The sequence below is a fragment of the Corvus moneduloides genome, chromosome 12, assembly GCF_009650955.1.
Source record: "Corvus moneduloides isolate bCorMon1 chromosome 12, bCorMon1.pri, whole genome shotgun sequence".
NCBI lineage: Eukaryota > Metazoa > Chordata > Aves > Passeriformes > Corvidae > Corvus > Corvus moneduloides.
The window spans coordinates 3,280,367-3,300,974 of NC_045487.1; the positions used below are offsets into that span (position 1 = coordinate 3,280,367).

Below are 20,608 nucleotides of genomic sequence, written 5' to 3' on the forward strand. Positions count from 1 at the left end.
TTCTGCAAGTTAAATTGCTCTCAGAAAGAGTACTGAGGGTTAAATTATTTCTTTGCATTCCCTAGACACACGACCCCTTTTTTGTTGTCACGCAAGGATCCGGAATCCTAAACAGTGCCTGGAAAATCAGCAGTCTTTGGAAGAAAGCACTGAAAGCAGTCTGATCTCTTACACAGATAGACACCAGCACATTTTTCCCAGTTTAAGATTTCAACTCGAGAACAAAAATATTTCCATCTTCTTTCTCAAGCCTTCAAAACAACTGCATCTCACACCAGGCTGTAATTTTTCCTCAGGGTGCCTCGAGGGATTTGTTATCTAACGTCAGAGTTACAGGCAGCAGCTCCTTGACATGCTGATGCCACAATACAGGCATGGAAGTGTGGGAAGAACAAACCTGAGGGTTTTGGTAGCTGCTTTGTTTCAGGTAAAACGAGCTTTCCTCAGAATTTGGCAATGGAAGCCTTTTTAAAAATGAGTTAGGTAGAGCACTAGTTATTTTTCCCTGGGGCAGGAAGAAAGAGCTGTGCTTCCTGGCAAGAGTAAAACGCTTCACAGGGCTTAGGGATGAAGGCGGTGGGATGTGCAGGTTCAGGAGCCAGGCTGAACCAGGAGAATACAACTTTCCTCTACCAACCCTAATTCCTCACCAAGAGGTCTGTTCAGACCTCAAAGACCAGAGAAGAAATCCACTCATGTCACACAAATTCTCCCTCTCATTTTTCAGAAATTCCAGCACACCAATTCCCCAAAGCCGTGCAGCGCTCTGGAGCGTGGCTTATCTCCAAGCTCCCTGTGCTATCTGCTAACATTTCCCAAGGGGTGATAAGTCAGGATACACAACATCCCAAATCGAGAGGCACTCTGCCAGACTGTGCCTTTAGCAGTGCTCCCTTGGAGGTGCAAATGGAAATCACTTCTTCCTTTAATAATGGAAAGATGCTTCTGGCAACAACAGGTAAGATCCCCCAGTGACCTCTAATGACACAGGAGATGTCCCACACTCACTCACGGCCTCTGGCTTTGGTATTTTCCCCAATACACAGACCAGGGGAAACAAGGCTTGCTTCGATGAGCACTGAAGCCATCTTTTGTTCATGCAATGAAGTTTAATGTTAAGAAATCGTAATTGTTTATCTACACCCCATTAAATACTGTCTTTGAAAACACCCTACAAACTGGATTGGGTCTTTTGTCAGAGCTGCAAAAATGTGGAAAGGAATTTCATAGAATCATAGAATTGCTTGGGTTGAAGGGACCTTAAGCCCATCTCGTTCCCACCCCTGCCATGGGCAGGGACACCTTCCACTATCCCAGGTTGCTCCAAGCCCTGTCCAGCCTGGCCTTGGACACTTCCAGGGATGGGGCAGCCACAGCTCCTCTGGGCAATCTGTACCAGCGCCTGCCCACCCTCACAGGGAAGAATTCCTTCCCAATATCCCATCTAACCCTGCCCTCTGGCAGTGGAAAGCCATTCCCCCTTGTCTCTTCTAACTGGCTGGAGCAGAAAAGTGCAGAAAAGATGAATTATCTAAATAAGTTCTATTTCTACTTCATATTGTTAAATTTACCTTCCTACTAAAATGTTTCCACCATTATCAATTTCACTGAAAAATTATTACAGGGTTATTTTTTTCCAACTAATCAAAAAGGAAAACCTCAGTGAAATCAATACACAAGTCAGACCACGATGAATAGAATATTCTAAACTGGATTTATTGTTCCCAGACATTAATGTAATACATAAACACGTTAAAAGAGGGGATATAGTAACAAGCAACCCAGTAACAGAAACAAAGCAAGTCTTTGAAATTTTTATTCTATAGTTACACATGAAAATGTCCCCAAAAAATTAAGTAGTTGTCAGTCAACATAACAAGGATTTCATATATTAAAAAATAACCCCAAAAACTTGTCCATGAGCTTGTCATAACCAAAGTGTTTGATTTGGGTTTTTTTGGTTTTGTTTTAAATTTATTTTTAGGCTAAAAAAGAATAACCATTACCTCATGCAGTATACAAAGGCTTTAAAATAAATCCATTAATGCAAATGAAAGACTGACTCCTGAGGCTTTTTTTTTTAGATTAAAAAAAAAACAACCACCAAAAAGGAACCTCAGGGAGTTTCAGAAAATTAATTCCAACTAGTTTTCTTAGCATTGAAGAAACAACCCATAACCTCCTTGCACTCCAGAAATTTATTCAGTTACCTCTTTCAGTACATGTGTACTTGTAGTAGGTCTTGGATTTACCAGAGTTTCAAATGAAATTAAGTGCAAAAATGTTTTCTTAGTGTTTTCCAATTATTGAGGAAAGTAGTTGGGGAATAAAAAAAAAGACAAAAGAATGAGGGTAGCAGGATACCACCTGCATATATACCAGATGGAAGAAAAGGCAAATCTGAAATACATGGAAAGGGAGATGGGAGGGGAGGACTGAGGAAAAAATAACAGCAATGATCAGGAGCTGATCTTTAAACCAAAGCCCTTGAAATCCACTCAGCAGATCACCAGTCACTGAAATAAAGAGTGTTTATGAGCATGGCTGGTGAGCTGGGCTCTGGGGAAGCTGGAATTGTGACAATAGTCCCAATTCCAGCTGACTGCCTGACAATGCTGGGAATGCCAGTGCTGCTCCAACAGCTGCACCACGTCCTGGCCAAGCCACACAGAGACCAAAGATCATCAAACGAGGAGTTCCTGACGCCAACACCGGGGTCACGAGCACAGAGCAGCAGCTTCTACAGTCAACAATGTAACATATGGCAAACGAGAGACTGAGTTAGCAAAATGTGGTATAAAAAAGTATAAAAGTTGTTTTTAAAAACTTCCTTAAAACGTCGATAGAATACGATGTATGTGGAAATGCCGTGAACCACAGAAGGAAAAGCCTAAGCCTCAACATTCAGAAAAGCAGCAGCACCTCTCTGGCCACATCACCCTTTGTATAGCAAGAGGGGGAGTTTTTGGTGTCTTTTGTTGTTTTTACCTTAAACATGAGCTTAATCCAAAACCCACATTCAAGTGGACATTTTCTGAGGCTCCAGAAGATGCCCACCCCATCCTGTTTAAAAAGAAAAAGAATAAAGGTTAGATAGAAATGTCTAAATACAAGGTCCTTTCGGAATCCACCATCCAAGGGTGGCTATCCAGGAGTGGTCATCTTCCTCGATCTTGATGTTTTTTTGTTTTTGTCTTTTTCTTTTTGTCCTCTGTTTTGGGTTTCAGGGCACAGACACATGCGGACACTCCGGCAATCGCTTTGGGCAAGTCCGTCCCTTTGCACCACTTATTTTTCTCCTTGTCATAGACCTGGACTGTTTTGGAGAAGACAGCTTCCTCCCAGCTGTAGCCTCCGAGGATGTAAATCTTGCCTTCCCAAACTGCCACCCCCGACTCGCTGTTGGCTTGCAGCAGAGGGGCCACTCTGGTCCACTGGTTGCACTGGGGGCTGTAGGACTCCACGCTGAGGATGTCAAACCGAGCCATGGTTTCGATGTTGTCGTCGCTGCCGCCAATGGAGTAGATGTTGTCCTGCAAGGTGCACATGCTGTGCCACCCCCTGGCAGTGATCATGGGCCTCTTCTCCTCCCACACATCCGTGCGGTAATCGTAGCACAGCAGGTTCTTTCTGTAGGGGCCGATCTGGTAATCGTGGCCTCCTGAAATGTACACGAATTCCTTGTAGACTGTGCCAGCGTGGCCGTAGGTGAACCTGGGGCAGGCAAACAGAGCAGTCCTTATGGATTTTATCAAGACACACAAGCATTCAGCAGAGACTGTTCTAAAGAAGCAAACAAACAGTAACTAAAGGCAGAAGAGTCCCTGATCCCGTGGTTACCCAGTAACTCCTCTCATTCACAGGGCCTCATCCTGCACTGCAGAGTGCACAGCCTGACAACCACTTTTAAATCATCCTTTCCATAGCAAGTCACTGCAGAGCACTGAGGTATGAGAATCACTTTTTAATGCATCCTCTAGAGTGTGTCACACAGCAGAAATAACCCATCCTGCTCTACTGGCATGACCTTCACTCCCATTTTCCTGCTCCAGTGCTTGGCTTGCATCAGTCTGAGAGGGCCAGAGAGGGAAAAAATCCACATCTCAGTACGGGCTTCTGTGACAGAAAGGGGAAATAATCATGACACCTCTCAGACTTACCAGTAGAGTAGGGATTAACCAGGAGAAACCAAGAAGAAAACTGCTGCTGCCTTGCCCTGGCACAGCTCCAGGATCACAGGTCACATTTCTTACCCACGCAGCCCAGTTCATCTGCAGTCCCAGCACAGGCAGTGTCCTTTTCATGAGCCATCTGCCTGCTCTACCACCACTGCCCTACAGGTGGGAACTGCTTTGGTCACCCCAAGACAAGGCAAGAGAGCCCAATCCATTACAGATCATGGTGAAGTAAGAGAAAATAAGATGGTAGAATCAACACCATGCACACTGCATCCACAGGGCAGAGAGAAACTCCCTTTTATCATCCATAGTAAAACCACTACAAACCTAAATCTCCAGGCTGTTCTTAACTTCACACGAGGCTATTCCTAACCAAACCCCTTTCAGCTCTCAGAAGTGGACAGCCAAGGCGATGAACAGCATCAGCTGCTTTGAACATATCGTTCCTGCATGTCTTTTTTTCCTCTTTTTGGGGAGTTGAAGTGTCAAAAGATGTAGCACCAGCCACAGCAAATTGGCTCTCCCAAGGAGCCTAAACGATTCAATGCCCACAGGGCACAGACCAATGTACTCATCACACTGCACTCACCAGCCTCTACCACCATCCTTTGTAGTCAGGCACTCGAGACAACGCAGCAACCTCCACGGCAGACAAAGCTCTGTTAGCACTGCTTTAGCCTTTGAACCGTGCCTGAACACGCTGGAACTCTGTGTGGAGAGAACCTTGAGCTGTTTTTATTTCGCAGGGTAATGGTTTCTCTGAGCCACACAAATGATATTGTAACATCTTCCACACACCTGAGTGCCAGCACTTCTGTGCCAAGGGACAAGATGGACTAGAAAAGAAACCCCACATTTACCCTGAAAGCACAACACTTCTGAGACAAGGTAAAAGGTGGTTATTATTCTAGATGCCTACCGAAACCTCTGATCCCTGTCTGAATCAGATATTTTAATAGGTTCCTGCTACAAGAAACAGAAAAATCCCTGACAGGCTTGGGCTGACAATGCTGAGTGACCAGGACAGTCTGTTCGACTATGGGGGCTGGAGCACTAGCCCTGGAGATCTTGCAGAGGTGACTTCACAGCTGTTCTGCTTCTTGGCCTCTCAGGGAAAAGACAGGAAGAAAAAAGTAGAGGACTTAGGTATAGTTATCCAAAAAGGCAACTCAAAATTTCCATGGCTCTCAATCTGCCTCAGGACGGAAGCAGTTAATTCACACTCAGTGCTTCTGTTGGACACGATGTACCCTGAGCACATGCACTCAGCTTTCACCCCTGACAGAAATACCATGGCAGGTGAAGTGCCCAGAGATGCTGCTTCATCTTGTTTATGGCTTCTTCCAGACAAGAACCAGGACTGTCCATGTCCAGTGGCTCCTGGGCTGCTTGTCAGAGCCTGTGTTTCTCTACATACACAGGTGTGGGTTTAAAAATGGTCAGTCTGGGGATGGGATGGACAGCTTGAGTTCAGTTCATTTCAAACTGCAGCAGACTTTAAACCCACGTGTAACCACCAAGCTGCCTGGAGGCTGTGCTGTACCAGGGAGTTTTGAGGGGTCAGAAGGAGGACAATGTGAGGACATCGAATCCACCCCAGAACCCGGCGTTATTGCACTGCTGATGGCAATCACACTGTATTCACCAGTCAGGGAAAAAAATTACTCCAAGTTAATAAAAACCTGCGTGGCCTCTGGAGAAGTAGGTTAAATGTTCTCCTACGCTGGAATTCTGTATAGGTAAGCAAGCAATAGCCATTGTCTCTCAAGCACAGGCATGCAGCCCAGCACAGGCAGCTGCAGAAAAAGCACTGATCTTGTTCTTTTGCCTCAGTCAACACCTGTGTCCAGGGAACAGCAACAGCTACAAGAGTGGTTTGACAGAAACAATCAGATCTGAAGCACCAAATCGACCATCAATTTGTTATTGCCCAGTATAGGACAGTTACCTACTGAAATGCACCAGAGGTATTTCACTTTACCTGACTTCTGAAGGCTCATCCTAAATAGCATCGCTTTCATTGGAACTGCATGAAATAGATGCGTACATTGAAACCAATCAGTAGAAATCCTTTCTACAAGCCCTGTGATTGAGAGAGGGGCATTTCTAAATGGGCAACAGAAAAGGCACATCAATACAGTGGGTCCAGACATCCTCCAACAGAGAGCATTGAGCATTTTGGCAGTGTTTTCTGCAAGAGTGGCCAGAAAAAAGCAGAGGCATTAAGAGAAAGGATATTTGATTTTAACATCTGCTGGAGCCTGGTGTTGATTTTGAATGCCTTAACCCAGATACAATGCTGAAAAATTGGTTCCTGACCCAGTAACACCATTCAAATGCTAGAAAACCTTCCATTTACTGTCTGAGACAGAAGAACACCTAACTCAACAAAGCTTTGGGATTTCCCTATTCCAACCAAAGTCCAGGTGAGCTGTGGTTGCTCTCAATGTCGGTGTCCATCTGTTGTAGCCCTGCGAGATCGTTCATGACCCAACCGGCAGAGCAGATACCATCGCTCCCCAGCCTGTTCCAACACAGCTCCTCACACAACAGCTTTCAGTTGTTCTGCCAAACTTTAACCTAGGGCCACTCAGTTAATTTCGCTGCTGTCTGCAGCAGACCTTTTCATGGTCTGTTCAGAATGAGAACACACTGCTCCACCTCCTGCTCTGGCAAGCTCGCCAGCCACCGCTGCTCCCTGCCGGGCTAGAAACTATGACAGAAACTGCTCCCAGAGAGCCTGGGAAAAGGGGCAAAAAATTTAGGACCTCTCTGAAAAAAGGGAAAGGTACCCCACAACCAAGGACCCTAATGAGCATCAGCCAAAATGAATTCCCTCGTAGCAGGCTTGGAACAGGTCCATCCTTTAGACAACTTGGCTGGAGTTTTCCCCATTAAACATCTGCCCCGAGAGGCTGTTTTCTGCTCCAGCAAGACAGCATGAGTTCAGTCAAAACAGCTCAGCTCTTTCCAAGAGAGTGTTTAGGGAAAACAACGTGTTGTTTTGACCATATAGGGTGGGAAGGAGACAGGGGTAAGAGGAGATAAAGAAGAGCTTGTAAAGCTCTTCCTTAGAGGAGTGAGACTGCAAACAGCAACGTGGACACGGGATTTGGCCAGGCCTGTGTGCTCGAGGACACAACCACTGCCTTTCCCCTGCAAATCTCCACACACATGGCAAGCTCTAACCCTTAGGAAGCAAAAAACCAAACCCATTTTCTGAATGTTCAGCATAGAAGCTTTAACAAACAACCTCTGAGAGTCCCAACCCACACAGCTCGAGTCGAACAACACAAGCCCACACCCCAGAATGACCTCAACGCATGCCTGTCACTCCAGGGAACAGGATTCCAGGCAGTTGCTGGCTTGCAGCAGTCAGAAATGGCACCAGAGGTGCAGCACGGAGCCTGCTCCTGGTGGTCATGCACCCAAGAGGACCAAAACACCTGCACATGTTCTCTTTGGAGGGAAGAAGACAGACAAACATGGGAAAAGAGGCAGTTTTGTTGGGATACATTGCCTGATCAGGCAGTCAGGAAGCAGAGGACTGGAGCTTCTGGTTTCCTCTACATGAAAAGTCTTGATACTAGAATAGGGCTGGGGGAGATGTTATTTGAGTGAAACAGGAACTTAAATCTGTTTGAGGGAAAAAAGCATGTGGTGAGGAGGAAAACAGATCAGATGAGGAGTGTGTTGAAGGGAAGACTGGACTAAGCAGTAGAAACTGTAGCAAGAATGCTTTTAGCCTTGAATGGATCACAGAATCTTCTCTCATCCTTCCTCCACTGTCATAAAATCACAAATTCACAGGGATGGAGCAGCCACAGCTTCTCTGGGCAACCTGTACCAGGGCTGCACCATCCCACAGCAAAGAATTTTTTTCTGATATCTGATCTAACCCTGCCCTGTGCCCGTGGGAAGCCATTCCCCCTTGTCCTGGCACCCCAGGCCCTTGTAAAGTCTCTCTCCATCTTTCCTGTGGGCTCCCTTCAGGCACTGAAAGGCCACAATTAGGCCACCCTGAAGCTTCTCTTTTCCAGACTGGACAATCCCAATTCTCTCAGCCTTTCCTCACAGGAGAGGTGCTCCATCCCTCTGATCATCCTGGTGCCTCCTCTGCGCTCGCTCCAACAGCTCCACCTGAAGTACCTCAGGGAAGGCCTGCCCAGACCCTTTTCAGCAGCCCCAAACCTGCCAGAGCCACTCCTCACCCAGCTCGAGCAGTGGACGTGTGTCAGAAAGGTTCCTGTTGCTCACCTCTGAGTCTGGCTTTTTGCAACCTGCATGAAGTTCTTTTTGCCTTATTCCTTCTGTGCAGAAAAAATAGTTGTTGCAGACAAGTCACTGCCCAGACCCAAACAGAAATAAAAGGGCTGAAAAGACAGAAAATCCAAAGGTGCCAAGGACAGAGCAACAGGAAGAGAGGATGCAGAATAATTTGTTTGGATGCAGGAATAACTTATCCAACTCCCTGGAGTGTAAGAGGGGTCTGTCCCCTAAGGGGGACTTTTTAGTCCAAGCAGACCAGCCAGGCAATCTAATAAAAATTAACCCCCACAAGTCAAAGTTCACTTTAAATGCTGCAGCTGCAGAATTCCTGAAGCCAGCACACAGGTAGCAGCTGGAAGATGCAGACAAACTGCCCCGTTTTAGAGAGGCTGGGTGGATTAAGCCAACAGTGCAAACGTCCCCAGGATCATTTATGAGTAAACATATCCATATAGGATACATCTCACAGGTGACCCCAGTTAACAGAAGGATTTAGGACCTGAAGATACTCTCCTACACAGCTTCCCAGGAAGGACTGTGGTGTTTAGCCCCAGCTGCTGGATCTGTCTGTGTGAGCAGAAATAAAAAAGCATCCTGCTTGTGAAGAGCACTCGAGCCCAGCTGTTAGCCTGGATCAGCCTTGCATTGCAGCACCTGCCCAAAATAGAACTGGGCAACAGGCTTCTGTGCCTTCAGTGGCTGCCTCTGGCTCTGCAGCTCTGCAGCTCAGGGAACAGGGAAAAACCCTGAACTCTCAAACCAAACTGCAGGAACCTGGTCTGTGATGCCACCAGGAAAGCAAGCACTGCTCCTGAGGTTTCAGTCATCATGGAAACACCATCCATACAGCCAACGTCCCTGTGATTCCCACAAATATGAAACATCACTAAATCTGAGTCGCTGTTTGCACATGACAAACTGCTGTGCTGTCCTTACCAAGTCACTGCTCTGATGCTGACTCAGGACACAGCAATGTCCTGTCTTTTACCACAAGAGCTGCTGGGCTTAAACCTCTCAAAAAGCACAACAGCCAAGTTTTAACTCAAACTGAGAGAGAGACGGAGCTCACATTTGCCAGGGTTCTGTATTTCCAATACAGGTAAATGCATTTAACTGCAACAGCCAATCTGAGCAGCCAAACACAGAGAAACACCCTACAAGGAAAATCATCACACTAAGGTGACAAAGGAGGGCCAAAGAAATGACAACCCCCTTTGACCAAGATGTGAAAGTGCTTCTGAAAATATTCCACTCCAAGTGGTCTCAGGAAAAGCTTTTTAAGAATTGCAGAATGAAATGATCAGAGCTCTCCCTCCCATCCTCCAAATGCACCTTGGGATGAGAATTAAAACCTCACTGACACGAGGCACGCTGCCTGCTCAGATCCCAAATGCTACTATGGTTTGTTATGGCTGATGCCACGTTGGTTTTACATCGCCTTCCCTCCTTTCCAGGATCCCACTCATCAGCTAAAGTCACCCAAGCTCCCTTTACTCCCACTCTTCAAACACAGGGGACTTCCCAAACAGCTCAGTTACCTGGGCAGTCCTGCTATGTAGGTCCAGGAGTCCTTCTGAGGGCTGTAGGTCTCAACTGAAGACAGGGCCCCGTTTTCATTCCTGCCACCAACAGCCACCAGCATGTCAGTGATCGCTCCCAGGTAGAAATCGACTCGTCGCTGTCTCATGGAGGCAACCTGGCAAAGAAAATAACCTGCTGACATCTTCTAGTGTCTGGTAAGAAAGGGGCTTAAGGGCTATTCATGTCTGAGGATGGGGCAGTTGCTCCTTCCCCTTTATTTGGTAAGGAGAGAAGCTGGTTTTGACCATTATATTCATAAAACACTTCTGTTTTTCTGCAGTAGCATCCATTTTCAAGTAAGGGGACAACAGGATGCATCTAAGAGACAGGTTGCTCTATAAACATTTGTGTTTATAAGGACCTCCTTCCCAAACTCTGCAAGAAACAGATATTGGAGTCACTGAAAACCACAAATGAACCATCTGGGATGACTGATTCATAGAGGAATCCTGATTGGTTCATATGGAAACCATAACAGGTCCATATAGGAACCATAACTGGTTCATTAGGAACAGCGAGTGGCTGATACAGGAATCCACACGGCCACAGGGTCTTGGGGAAGACTGGGAGTGAAGAGCTTGTTCTAAGGGACATTTAGCACAGAGACATTTGACAATTGTCAGAGACATTTCCTTTTTACATCATACCCATTTTTGATTTATATGTACTACTGCTTGAGGACAATGAACCAAGCAATCACCTCTAAGTCCATTCCAGCATTAATCCCAGAAGTAATATAAAGAGTTGCAGGTGGATGCTGATCAGAAATTTTACAGATGAGATACCCAAATCCCAAGTGAAGCTGAATATCTGCCCCAAACTCTTTTGCTCTTTGTGTAATTTAAGCATTCCCACAAAGGACTTGAGTATCTGCTTCAACTTAACTAACTCGACTTTCCATTTGGAAGTGCTGCCATGTTGACTATTCTAACAAGCCCTGTCCTTCCACCAGAAAGGAGAAAACACTCTGAACATTAAGGACTTTGAACAGAGAAATAATACAGCTTAAGTCTCACCTTTATCCACTGGTTACAGCGGGGATCATACCTATATAGGAGATTTGACGCCGCATCCCCTCCATTGTCCCGTGAAAAGCTGCCCCCGGCTATGAAGATGAAGCCTCCCAAGACTGCGACACAGTGGTGACTCCGCCGGGCTGGCAGAGGGGTTTCAGCCACCCACTGCCCCTTCCTGGTGTCCAGGAAGCAGGTGTCATCACAGAGCTCCAGGCAGCGCTCCGACACCTCCCCGCCCACGAAGAGCAGCCGCTCCTCGCAGGTGCGCAGGGCCGTGCGCTTGGTCTGCAGCACCGGCTGCGCCGTCACGTTGTTGTGGTAGTTCACTGCCTCCTCTATGAACCCCTCACAGTTGGCTTCCTTGGGCAGCAGCGAGCACACAGCGGGCTTCACTCGGTGCAGGAGGTCGCTCTTGGGGATCAAGGGGAAGTGGATGTTGTCCAGCACCTGGTAAGCCTCGTTCTCCCGCTCCGGGTACTGCGTGAGCCACTGCAGGGCAGCCTGCAGCAGGTCGTGCTCACACTCCTGCTGCACGTCGCTGCTGTCCAGGTACTGGCACAGCTTCTGCAAGGAAATGTTCTGCAGGAAGTCCGGGGTGAAGGACAGTGTGCCAAAGTTCTGCAGGATGAAGGAGTCGATGTAGGAGTCAAGGCGCTTCAGGTTGTAGATGGAGGCCAGCTCCTGCAGGTACAGGTAGTTCTCCTCGCTGACTTCGTTCTCCAGGTACTCGCAGCAAAAGTCCACCACCTTCCAGATCTGCAGCAGGTGAGCTGTCTCGAGCACGTAGTCGATATTTCCTCCATCCAGAGACAGTTCGCTGCCATACAGGAAATCCACCACAGCCTTGAGACCGATGTAGGAGGCTCCGAAAAGCTCCACCTCCTTCTGGTGGGCCTCTCTCATGCCGATGGTGAACATGGAGTTGAAGTAGTCACTGCACACGGCGAGGAGGTTCCGGTGGGCCGGGACCCTCTGCTCATCCACCACCAGCACAATGTCACAGAAGAGGCCTCGGTGCCTCTGCTCGTTCAGGCTCTGCAGAACCAGACTGGAGTGGTCATCCCACCTGTACACCTGGGAAACACAAACAGCATCAGGCAAGAGGCACCTCCACCAAGATCAGTTCCAGAGTGGAATGTGTCTTCCCACTAAGTGCAGTCATACAGAAGCCAGAGACAACTTTTTTGTGCTGCACATTCACATTTATAATAAATTCTGACATGAAATAGTTGGCAAGTGCCACAGTATGAGCCTGAGCTCCTCACCTTCACTGAAAATCCTAAGGAGGCTTTTACTGCTTCCTACTCCCTTTTTTTATAATTTACTCCTCCCTCCCCCACAATGCTGCATTGAAACCTCCTCCCTGATGAGCTATACAGGCACGATTTTCTGAAACTCTTCCACTCATTGTCTCGGAGACATCTTGCTGACATTTCCTTTCTTCCTTGTCCCCCAAATGACTCCTTACAGAGTTCTCCCAGCTAAGCTACTCACTGAGCATTTGGAGTGGGAGACACACACGCAGCAGCACTCTGAATTTTCATTCAGCCCATGTATTGTTTGGGTTACAGCTTGCTTGACAGCTACCCCCTCTTAAATCTTTCCGGAACTCTGCATTTCTAAGCTGCTTAGGGTAAAATCCCTCTCTTTCTTTCCACATTATTCCAGGCACACACACTGCACTCAGAAGTAATAGCTGTTTATCTATGTGCAAAGCCACACATGTGGATAACTGATTCCCACAGGGCTTCTCCTCACTTCCAGAAGCTGAGGTAGGTTTTGTTTAAATGAATAGGAGTAGATATTTTTCTTTTAAAGAAAAGGGAAAATGCCCTCAGGACACATCCATTAAGTGTCCTTCTGGGATCCCTCTGGTCCACACATTCCAACCACCAGCTCCGGACGTGTCACTGAGCTTTTGAGGCAACCAGCATTTGCCTCTCTTCTCACACACTCATGTCACCAGCCTTTGGATGAACCAAGATGGAAACGTTTTGTTACTCCTCAAACATCCTGCAGAACACGAACTGAACGCTGCTGGTCAGTCCAGCATGTGAAGTGAAGTTTCAGGACCACCCTCTGGAGGAATTAAATGTGTGATGGCACAGTCGGTTACCTTGTGATGTCTCTTAATAAAAGCCAGGTTAAGGTAAATGCAAATACCAAATACCTTAATTACCAATTAATTACCAAATCCAAACCAGGCAGAGCCTGTAAGAACTTGTAAGAGAAGTGAAAAGGGGTGGAATGGAAGCACATCCTTGTATCCTACCTAAGTCAGCTCTGACCAGTCCTGGCTCTCTGCCTCTTGCCCAGTCCTAAACCCCCAGGCTGCATTCCCAGAGGTGACACCTGAAAAGGTCACACAGGTGACCTTCAAACCTCCCAGACACTCCCCCTTCCCTTCACCACCAAACTCTTGTTTCTCCTAGAAATCCTAATTATCTGTGGCTCTTCTGGCTTCCCAAGCAGAGAGCACATGACCACAGCAGTCTGGAAAAGCCATTACTGGGTTGGTTAAACCTTGGTGGGACCCTCTCTACCCACCTGGATGGAAAAGCTTTGATTCTTAGAGCCAAGGGGGCTTTTTGAGACCCAAATTAACAACCAACTGTGCTGCTCTTAGCGTGACATCCCAGCACATTCTCTTTATTTCCTTATGTTCTTTTCTAAACAATGGTGCCCAAGCTGCCAAAAATCCTGCTGTTGGAATAGCTCTGAACATTCAAGTGTGCAGAGTTAAACCAATCTAAGGGAAGAGGCTTCAATAATTAAAAGGTTTCTGAGTCAAAACTCTTTAATTTGCCTTATACTCATCACACCTCTGAACTTAAAAAGGGATCTATGGCATAGACAACAAAGTAGCTTCCACTGAGGACTAAAAGTGCCAGAGATCTGTAACAGAAAAAAAATGGGGTTTAAGGAGTGTAAAGTTTTTTATCTGTGTTTTCCTGAGGTTGGGAAAAGCTGATATTGTACAGGAGACTAAGCAGAAACCAGGGGGTGGAAGAGAGGGGGGGGAAGAATAAATATGGCAAAGGATAAACCACACTTTTGAGGCAGCTATAATCAAGGGCAGTTGATGGTGACAGATGAACAGACAAGAAATAATAACTGCAGCACCCTCTCCCGAATCTGACTCACCAGGGATAGGATTGAACCAAACCCATCCTCCCTCTCATCCCTGGGAACTGGCTGATCATTTCTCTCTAATATTCCCTAATACCATCACGCATAACAAGATTACAATGGAATATAAGATTTGCCAGAGATCCCTCTCTGCTGAGCTGGATGTTGAGTCAGCAGAGTAATCCTGCCTGCAAACACGCCTGGCAACTCGCACTCCTGAAATCCTTGTTGCCATGTGGAAGCACTGCTCCTCCAGGAATCAGGCATGAACCCATTCCACACAGCATTGGAGGCTCTTGGAATACATCAGCATATTTCTGCCACTCGGCAAGTTCATTTGTTCAGGGAGCAAGATACAGGAGCTGAGAGCTGCACATTTCAAAACCAAGATAATTTCACACTGAGCTTCAACATCTTTCTCAGGCTATTTATATTCTGTAGAACAGCCTTAGCATTATCCAGTAATTCTAAGTTTAACAGATAGTGACAGCTGCTGTCTAAGCAAGCAAATAAAACAATGCTGTCAAGTTAATTAATTTTTAATGTGATGAATTATCATTACATTCAGACTAAACCATTTAAGCTGCAGACAGGATCAGCACAGAGGGAAAGATTATACTGGTAGGGATGCATTTAAAAATTAGTCCTATTTATCTTTCATCAATTGTGTTAGAGCAGAAGTTCAGCTTCTCTTGGATTCAAAGATCTGATTTCTCTCAGACTGTTAATGCAGTACTGCTGCTCATCAGTGGTGCAAAAGAAAATGAGATCTGGCTCATTCAACTTTGGTAAGACAGATGAAGGCACTGGAAAGTTTCTCTTTTCCACCCTTTTTTTCTGGTATTACAAGGTACCTGCTCTGCAATTCCTGTAACTACAACACAAAAGCAGCTTGCACTGGCATGAAACAAAGTGAACATAATAATTACAGCTGATACTAACATCTTGGAAATCATCATGAGGACCTGCATAAAGAGCTGCCTGAGATGGATTTCTGTGATTTCACAAATAAAAACAATGTATTTGTGCAGACAGAGATTTGATACAAAGAAAATCAACCAGACAAACCTAAGAGAGCAACACAGGTTCTGCGAGTTCTCTGGGCTAACCACAGTTTGCAGGATCAAAACTCCCGTCTTGTACAAAACCAAGACTAAATCTAAAGAGTCATCCCAGCTTCGCTTCTGTAACGAGCTGGGATTTTACGAGATGGATCAGTACAAAAAATAAACACATCACATTTAATGACTGAATTTTTAGTATTGAGAAACTACTGTGCTGAAATGATGTGGGTTTCTAAGTTATGAGTCATGATGAGCAGATGCCCATTTGCTGCTGCTTTTTCTTTTTTTTCCTTCATCACTAGGCAGCAACTTCTACCAAAAATACTTGAGCAGGTAAACCACCATTTCCATACCTCTTTTTAAAAACTCAGAATATTCACATTCCCACAAAGCAGTCCACCCAAAGGAGACCCTCTACCCCCACCAGCCTCATTGTTTCTGTCGCGGGATTTTTTTGGTAGGCAACAAATCGTACGAACCTTTGAGGATTCACTTATCTTGTGCGGGCGGCAGATCCTGCTCTGCCGGGTTCCCTCCATGACCGCCCGATCCGCAGCACTTCTGCAACAAAGGCACAGGAAGATGTTCAGCAGCTCGCCAGCCCCTCCTGACCGCTCTCAGGCATCTTGCGCTGAGCAGGGAGCGCAATTCCCAGACCGGCACGTGCTGATCCGCACCTTGGAAATGTCCGAGTTAAAAAATATTTTTCCCTGCTCGGTGCAGTTCCCCGGTGTTGTCAAAGGTCGGTTGTGTCAACAAGTTGGGCACAGCCCGGCGCCGGTACCGGCGGCCGCTCCGGACTCAGCGCTGGTTCCCGGGGGAGCGCCGAGCGCTGCCCGGGGCCGGCCGGAGCCTCCCGGCCGCGGTGACCGAGCGGCCCCGGCCCCGCGCCCGCGGCTACATCGGCAGCTGGGAGAAAATCCGGGCGGAAAAAAAGCGGGGAAAACAAAGCGATGACAAATTCCTGGAGGCTGCAGCCGCCCGTCGCCCCGCGCCCGGGGCAGGAAATGCCGGCGGGGCGGGACCCGAGCGGGGCGGGACCGGAGCGGAGCCGGGAGCAGCGGGGGAGGCGCCGGGGCGGGGCAAGGCGGGGATCCCCCGGCGGGAGACAACGAGCTCCGGGCCGGGGATGCACGGACAGGACCCATCGGGGCTGTTCCCTGCCTCGGGCCGGGGATGCACCGACAGCACATCCCAGGAGCTCAGGGCTGTTCCCTGCTCCTGGCCGGGGATGCACCGACAGCACATCCCAGGAGCTCAGGGCTGTTCCCTGCTCCTGGCAGGGGGTGCATGGAGAGCACATCCCGGGAGCTCAGGGCTGTTCCCTGCCTCGGGCCGGGGATGCACCGACAGCACATCCCAGGAGCTCAGGGCTGTTCCCTGCCTCGGGCCGGGGATGCACCGACAGCACATCCCAGGAGCTCAGGGCTGTTCCCTGCTCCTGGCCGGGGATGCACCGACAGCACATCCCAGGAGCTCAGGGCTGTTCCCTGCCTCGGGCCGGGGATGCACCGACAGCACATCCCAGGAGCTCAGGGCTGTTCCCTGCCTCGGGCCGGGGATGCACCGACAGCACATCCCAGGAGCTCAGGGCTGTTCCCTGCTCCTGGCCGGGGATGCACCGACAGCACATCCCAGGAGCTCAGGGCTGTTCCCTGCTCCTGGCCGGGGATGCACCGACAGCACATCCCAGGAGCTCAGGGCTGTTCCCTGCTCCTGGCCGGGGATGCACCGACAGCACATCCCAGGAGCTCAGGGCTGTTCCCTGCCTCGGGCCGGGGATGCACCGACAGCACATCCCAGGAGCTCAGGGCTGTTCCCTGCTCCTGGCCGGGGATGCACCGACAGCACATCCCGGGAGCTCAGGGCTGTTCCCTGCTCCTGGCCGGGGGTGCACCGACAGCACATCCCGGGAGCTCAGGGCTGTTCCCTGCCCCGGGCCGGGAATGCATGGACAGCACATCCCGGGAGCTCGGGGTTCCCTGTTTCCTCCCCCAGACCGGGGGATGCACGGACAGGAGCCCTTGGGGCTGTTTCTGCCATAGATCGGGTCAGGGATGGTGCTGGCAGGGCCTGAGGCGAGGCGGACATGGGTACCCGTGCCAGGGGCACTGGCTGCAGGGACCGCGGGTGTGTTTTGTTTGCACAGCGGTGATAAACTGTGCAGTGGGTGCGGGAGGTGCAGCTAGAAACCCCATCACCATCTCCTCTGGCTTACCTGGCACGACACTGCCTGACCTCGGAAATGAACCTCCCCAGTGGGGCTTTCCCTCATTTATTACAGCCCAGGAGGCTTAAAATTAATAAACCCCACCCTGCGGTGAGCAGCAGGCTGAAGGTTCCCTGCCTCAGGGGGGAAGTCAGAAGCAAAGACACTGCACAGACCCACCGGGTCCAGTTTCAGCACAATGGTCGCCCCACAACACTACAAGGGACAAAGCCCCTTGCTAACCCAGCAGCCCTGGGTATCCTCCAGAGGTTATCGCCGGGACAGCAGAAGGCTGTGTGTGTGTCCAGGCTCCATTTGCTCTCACCAAGGACACGTGTCCCAGGGGTGACGGGGCTGCTGTCGCTGGCAGAGGATGATGTGCACAGTGTGTGACACAGGGGAGGGTGCCACATCTGCCTGGTGCCAGCACCTCCACCTGCCCCGGCCTCAGCCGCCCTCCACTGCAGGCAGTGGTTCCCCTGCTGGGGTAGCAGCATCCAGCCAGTTCCTCAGACACCCCAGGAAACCAGAGGGGATGATGGGCTTCTACTGATCTATTGATTATTGAGTCTGGAGATGGGAAGTGGTTTTGCCAGCTTTGGTCTCTCCTGTAGCCCTTGTGACCATGAGGACCTGGATAAAGACTCTCGACTGTCTGAGTGAAATCCCACTTTGCTGCCAGCCTCAATGCTAACTGTGACCCGAAAATTTATAACCCCAATGCTAACCCTGATCTGAAAATTCAGAGCAGCCTCTTCCTGAAAGAGACCATTGTTCTCTCCATTCCCTTCTATGCTCCTGCACAGAAGACAGGGATGGAGAAGTAGGATTGGGGACAAAGAGGAATATCAGAAAAAAGCAAAAAGGGGGGAAGATGGCAAAGAGCCACAGGAACAAGGCACTTGCAGGGGTGTGTTTCAGAATTGAGGTAATTCTCCTGGGGGCCCATGGCTGTGCAGAGCCATCCTGTTTACTCAGCTCCCTCCAAGTATCCTGAGACCCTTCCTGAACCTCATGGTACAGTCTAGACAGCTGAAGGTCAGTCCAGATTCCCAGGACTTCATGCCTGCTGGAGATGTTTTTTTGAGGTCCATAAGTCCTCACTTTCTCTTGTGCTTCCTCTCCAAGGACTCCTGTGACAATGACAGGTATTTCTGCCAGGCCAGTGACATCTTCCTGACAGGATGAAAAGCTCCATGTTCTGGAGGTCTCAGAATTGCCATATGAAAAGCAAATCAGAGCTCACCAAAATCAGAAAAGTAGGTAATATCCTCACTCCAGTTACAGCTGGATGAAACTGAGCACAGTACTTATCCCTCCATGCATTTAAAAAAAAAAAAAAAAACAACCTGAAAAAGTGTGAAAGACAAGGAAGAGAAGCAAAGACAAGAGGTTTGGTCACACAAGGAAGGTGTACATTTCTCATGTTTGGATCTGGCACTGAAAAGTGTGAGGCATGAAGTCCGTGATTAACAGAATTCAAACGCTCCAGCCACCGGGTCACAGAGACCTGCACAAGGATGAGGTTCTCCCCTCCTAAGGGGATGACATTGGAGTCACCCACCTCTGCCCTAGGAAACATCAGGAGCTGAGGATCAGGGATTGAAGGGACAAGGACAAGGACAAGCAGCAGTGTTACAGGTATAAACAGCAGCAAGTGCCAATGGATGATAAATGCAGACCACAAAAAATATATTTATGAGCAGATAATGGTCAGCAGAAAGGCTTTGGAAAAGGAAAGTGTTCCTAAAAGCAGTTCAGAAAGAAAATCAATATAAATCCAGAACTATTAATGTGTGATTATATTATCATCTGCAGCCTTCAGCCTGCAGATACTGAGTGTGATTCACCCAGTGTCCTACACTAGTACCGACTTCAGAATATTTCCCTGTTCCCTATGACCTCATCGAGTCAGAGATGCACTGCAGCAATGCCCATGTTGGGCCCCGGAGCTCTGGGAGCCTCACATCATCCAGGGACGGGGATGCAGCTGGAAGGAGCTGTGTGCAGGACTGGGGCTGTGTGGCAGCAAAGGGTCCCTGGCAGTCAGTGCTCGCTCTGGAGATCTTGTCCCTCGAGATGTCTGACAACACTTAGTGACCGTGTGGTAATGAGGTTCCTACTGCTCAGCCTTCACATGGACAACACTGATGTGAAACAAACAATGATCATCCCCTGCAAACTTTAAAAGAAACAAAATGTGATACTTTTTATCATGGAATGTAGTTTTTATTAAATTTGCAAACCCAGCCCCATGGGTTTAGGGTAGAAACCCACTAAAATGCCTAAGGACTGGTTTGTAAAACTCCAGTCTTTGGGCACGACATCACCTGGCGCTGTTTTATCTCCAGCCGAGTTCTGCAAAGCAGAGACCCGTCTCTGTTTCTGTCGGACTGAAGCTCAGCCTTCCAGGCAGCCTTTGCCCGACAGCCCGCATCTCCCCGGAGCACAGTGACTCGCAGAGATGCGGGAGTGCTCCTGGGCAGCGCTGGGAGCCCGGCAGGGGGAGATCGCTGCATTGGAACGGGGCGAGCCGCTCGCACACAGCACGGACACGCTCACACAGACACACAGACACACACAGGGACACACAGCCGGGCCCCAGCGCCCGCGCACACCTGGCCCAGCAGCGGCTGTCACCACCCAAAGTCCCCCCGGAGCCGCCGTTCGAGGCAGGGGCCGGGATGGTTCCCCCGCTGCGGGCGATGCTTGGCCCGGCGCTCCCCGCTGCTCGCCGGCCCCGGCCCAGCCCGGAGCCCCCATCCCCGCCCCTCGCCGCCCCCGCCCGCCGCCCCTCGCCCCCCGCTCACCTGCTCCGCTCTGCGCTACCTCCCGTGCGCCCGGCCCGGCCCCCGGCCCCGCCGCGCCGCCGGCGGCCGCTCCATCCCGGGCGCCGCCTCTGCCTCCTTCCCCCTGCCGGCCCTCAGCGGCTGCCAAAGCATCGGGGCGCTGCCAACACAGCGGCGGCCGGGAAAAGCATCCCCGCGGCGGGTCCGCGCCGCGCCGGGCCGGGCCGAGCCCCGCGGCCCCCGCGCCCCCGTCCGCGGGCTATTGCATCACCGCGGTCCCCCCGCGCCGGGAGGGGCCGGGCAGGGGCAGGCCCAGCCGAGCCATTGGCGGCGGCGGCGGCGGGGGCGGGACGGCCGCGGGACGCGGGGCTCG

The 20,608-nt window shown here is 49.6% G+C and overlaps 1 protein-coding gene across 2 annotated transcripts; it reads right to left on the bottom strand.

Moving 5' to 3' along the window:
- Positions 1–1,691: 1,691 nt before the first annotated feature.
- On the bottom strand, positions 1,692–20,345 carry KLHL36 (kelch like family member 36). 2 transcript variants are annotated; one of them, XM_032121829.1, is made up of 5 exons: positions 20,257–20,345; positions 15,717–15,798; positions 11,045–12,118; positions 9,986–10,143; positions 1,692–3,714 (listed from the first exon to the last, which is right to left on the bottom strand). In XM_032121829.1, exons 2-5 carry the CDS (start codon positions 15,774–15,776, stop codon positions 3,159–3,161), a joined length of 1,848 nt encoding a protein of 615 aa, XP_031977720.1. In that variant the 5' UTR covers positions 15,777–15,798; positions 20,257–20,345; the 3' UTR covers positions 1,692–3,158. The 2 variants fall into 2 exon arrangements, with proteins under 2 accessions (XP_031977720.1, XP_031977721.1); XM_032121830.1 differs by lacking the exon at positions 20,257–20,345 and adding an exon at positions 15,915–16,247.
- Positions 20,346–20,608: the final 263 nt, after the last annotated feature.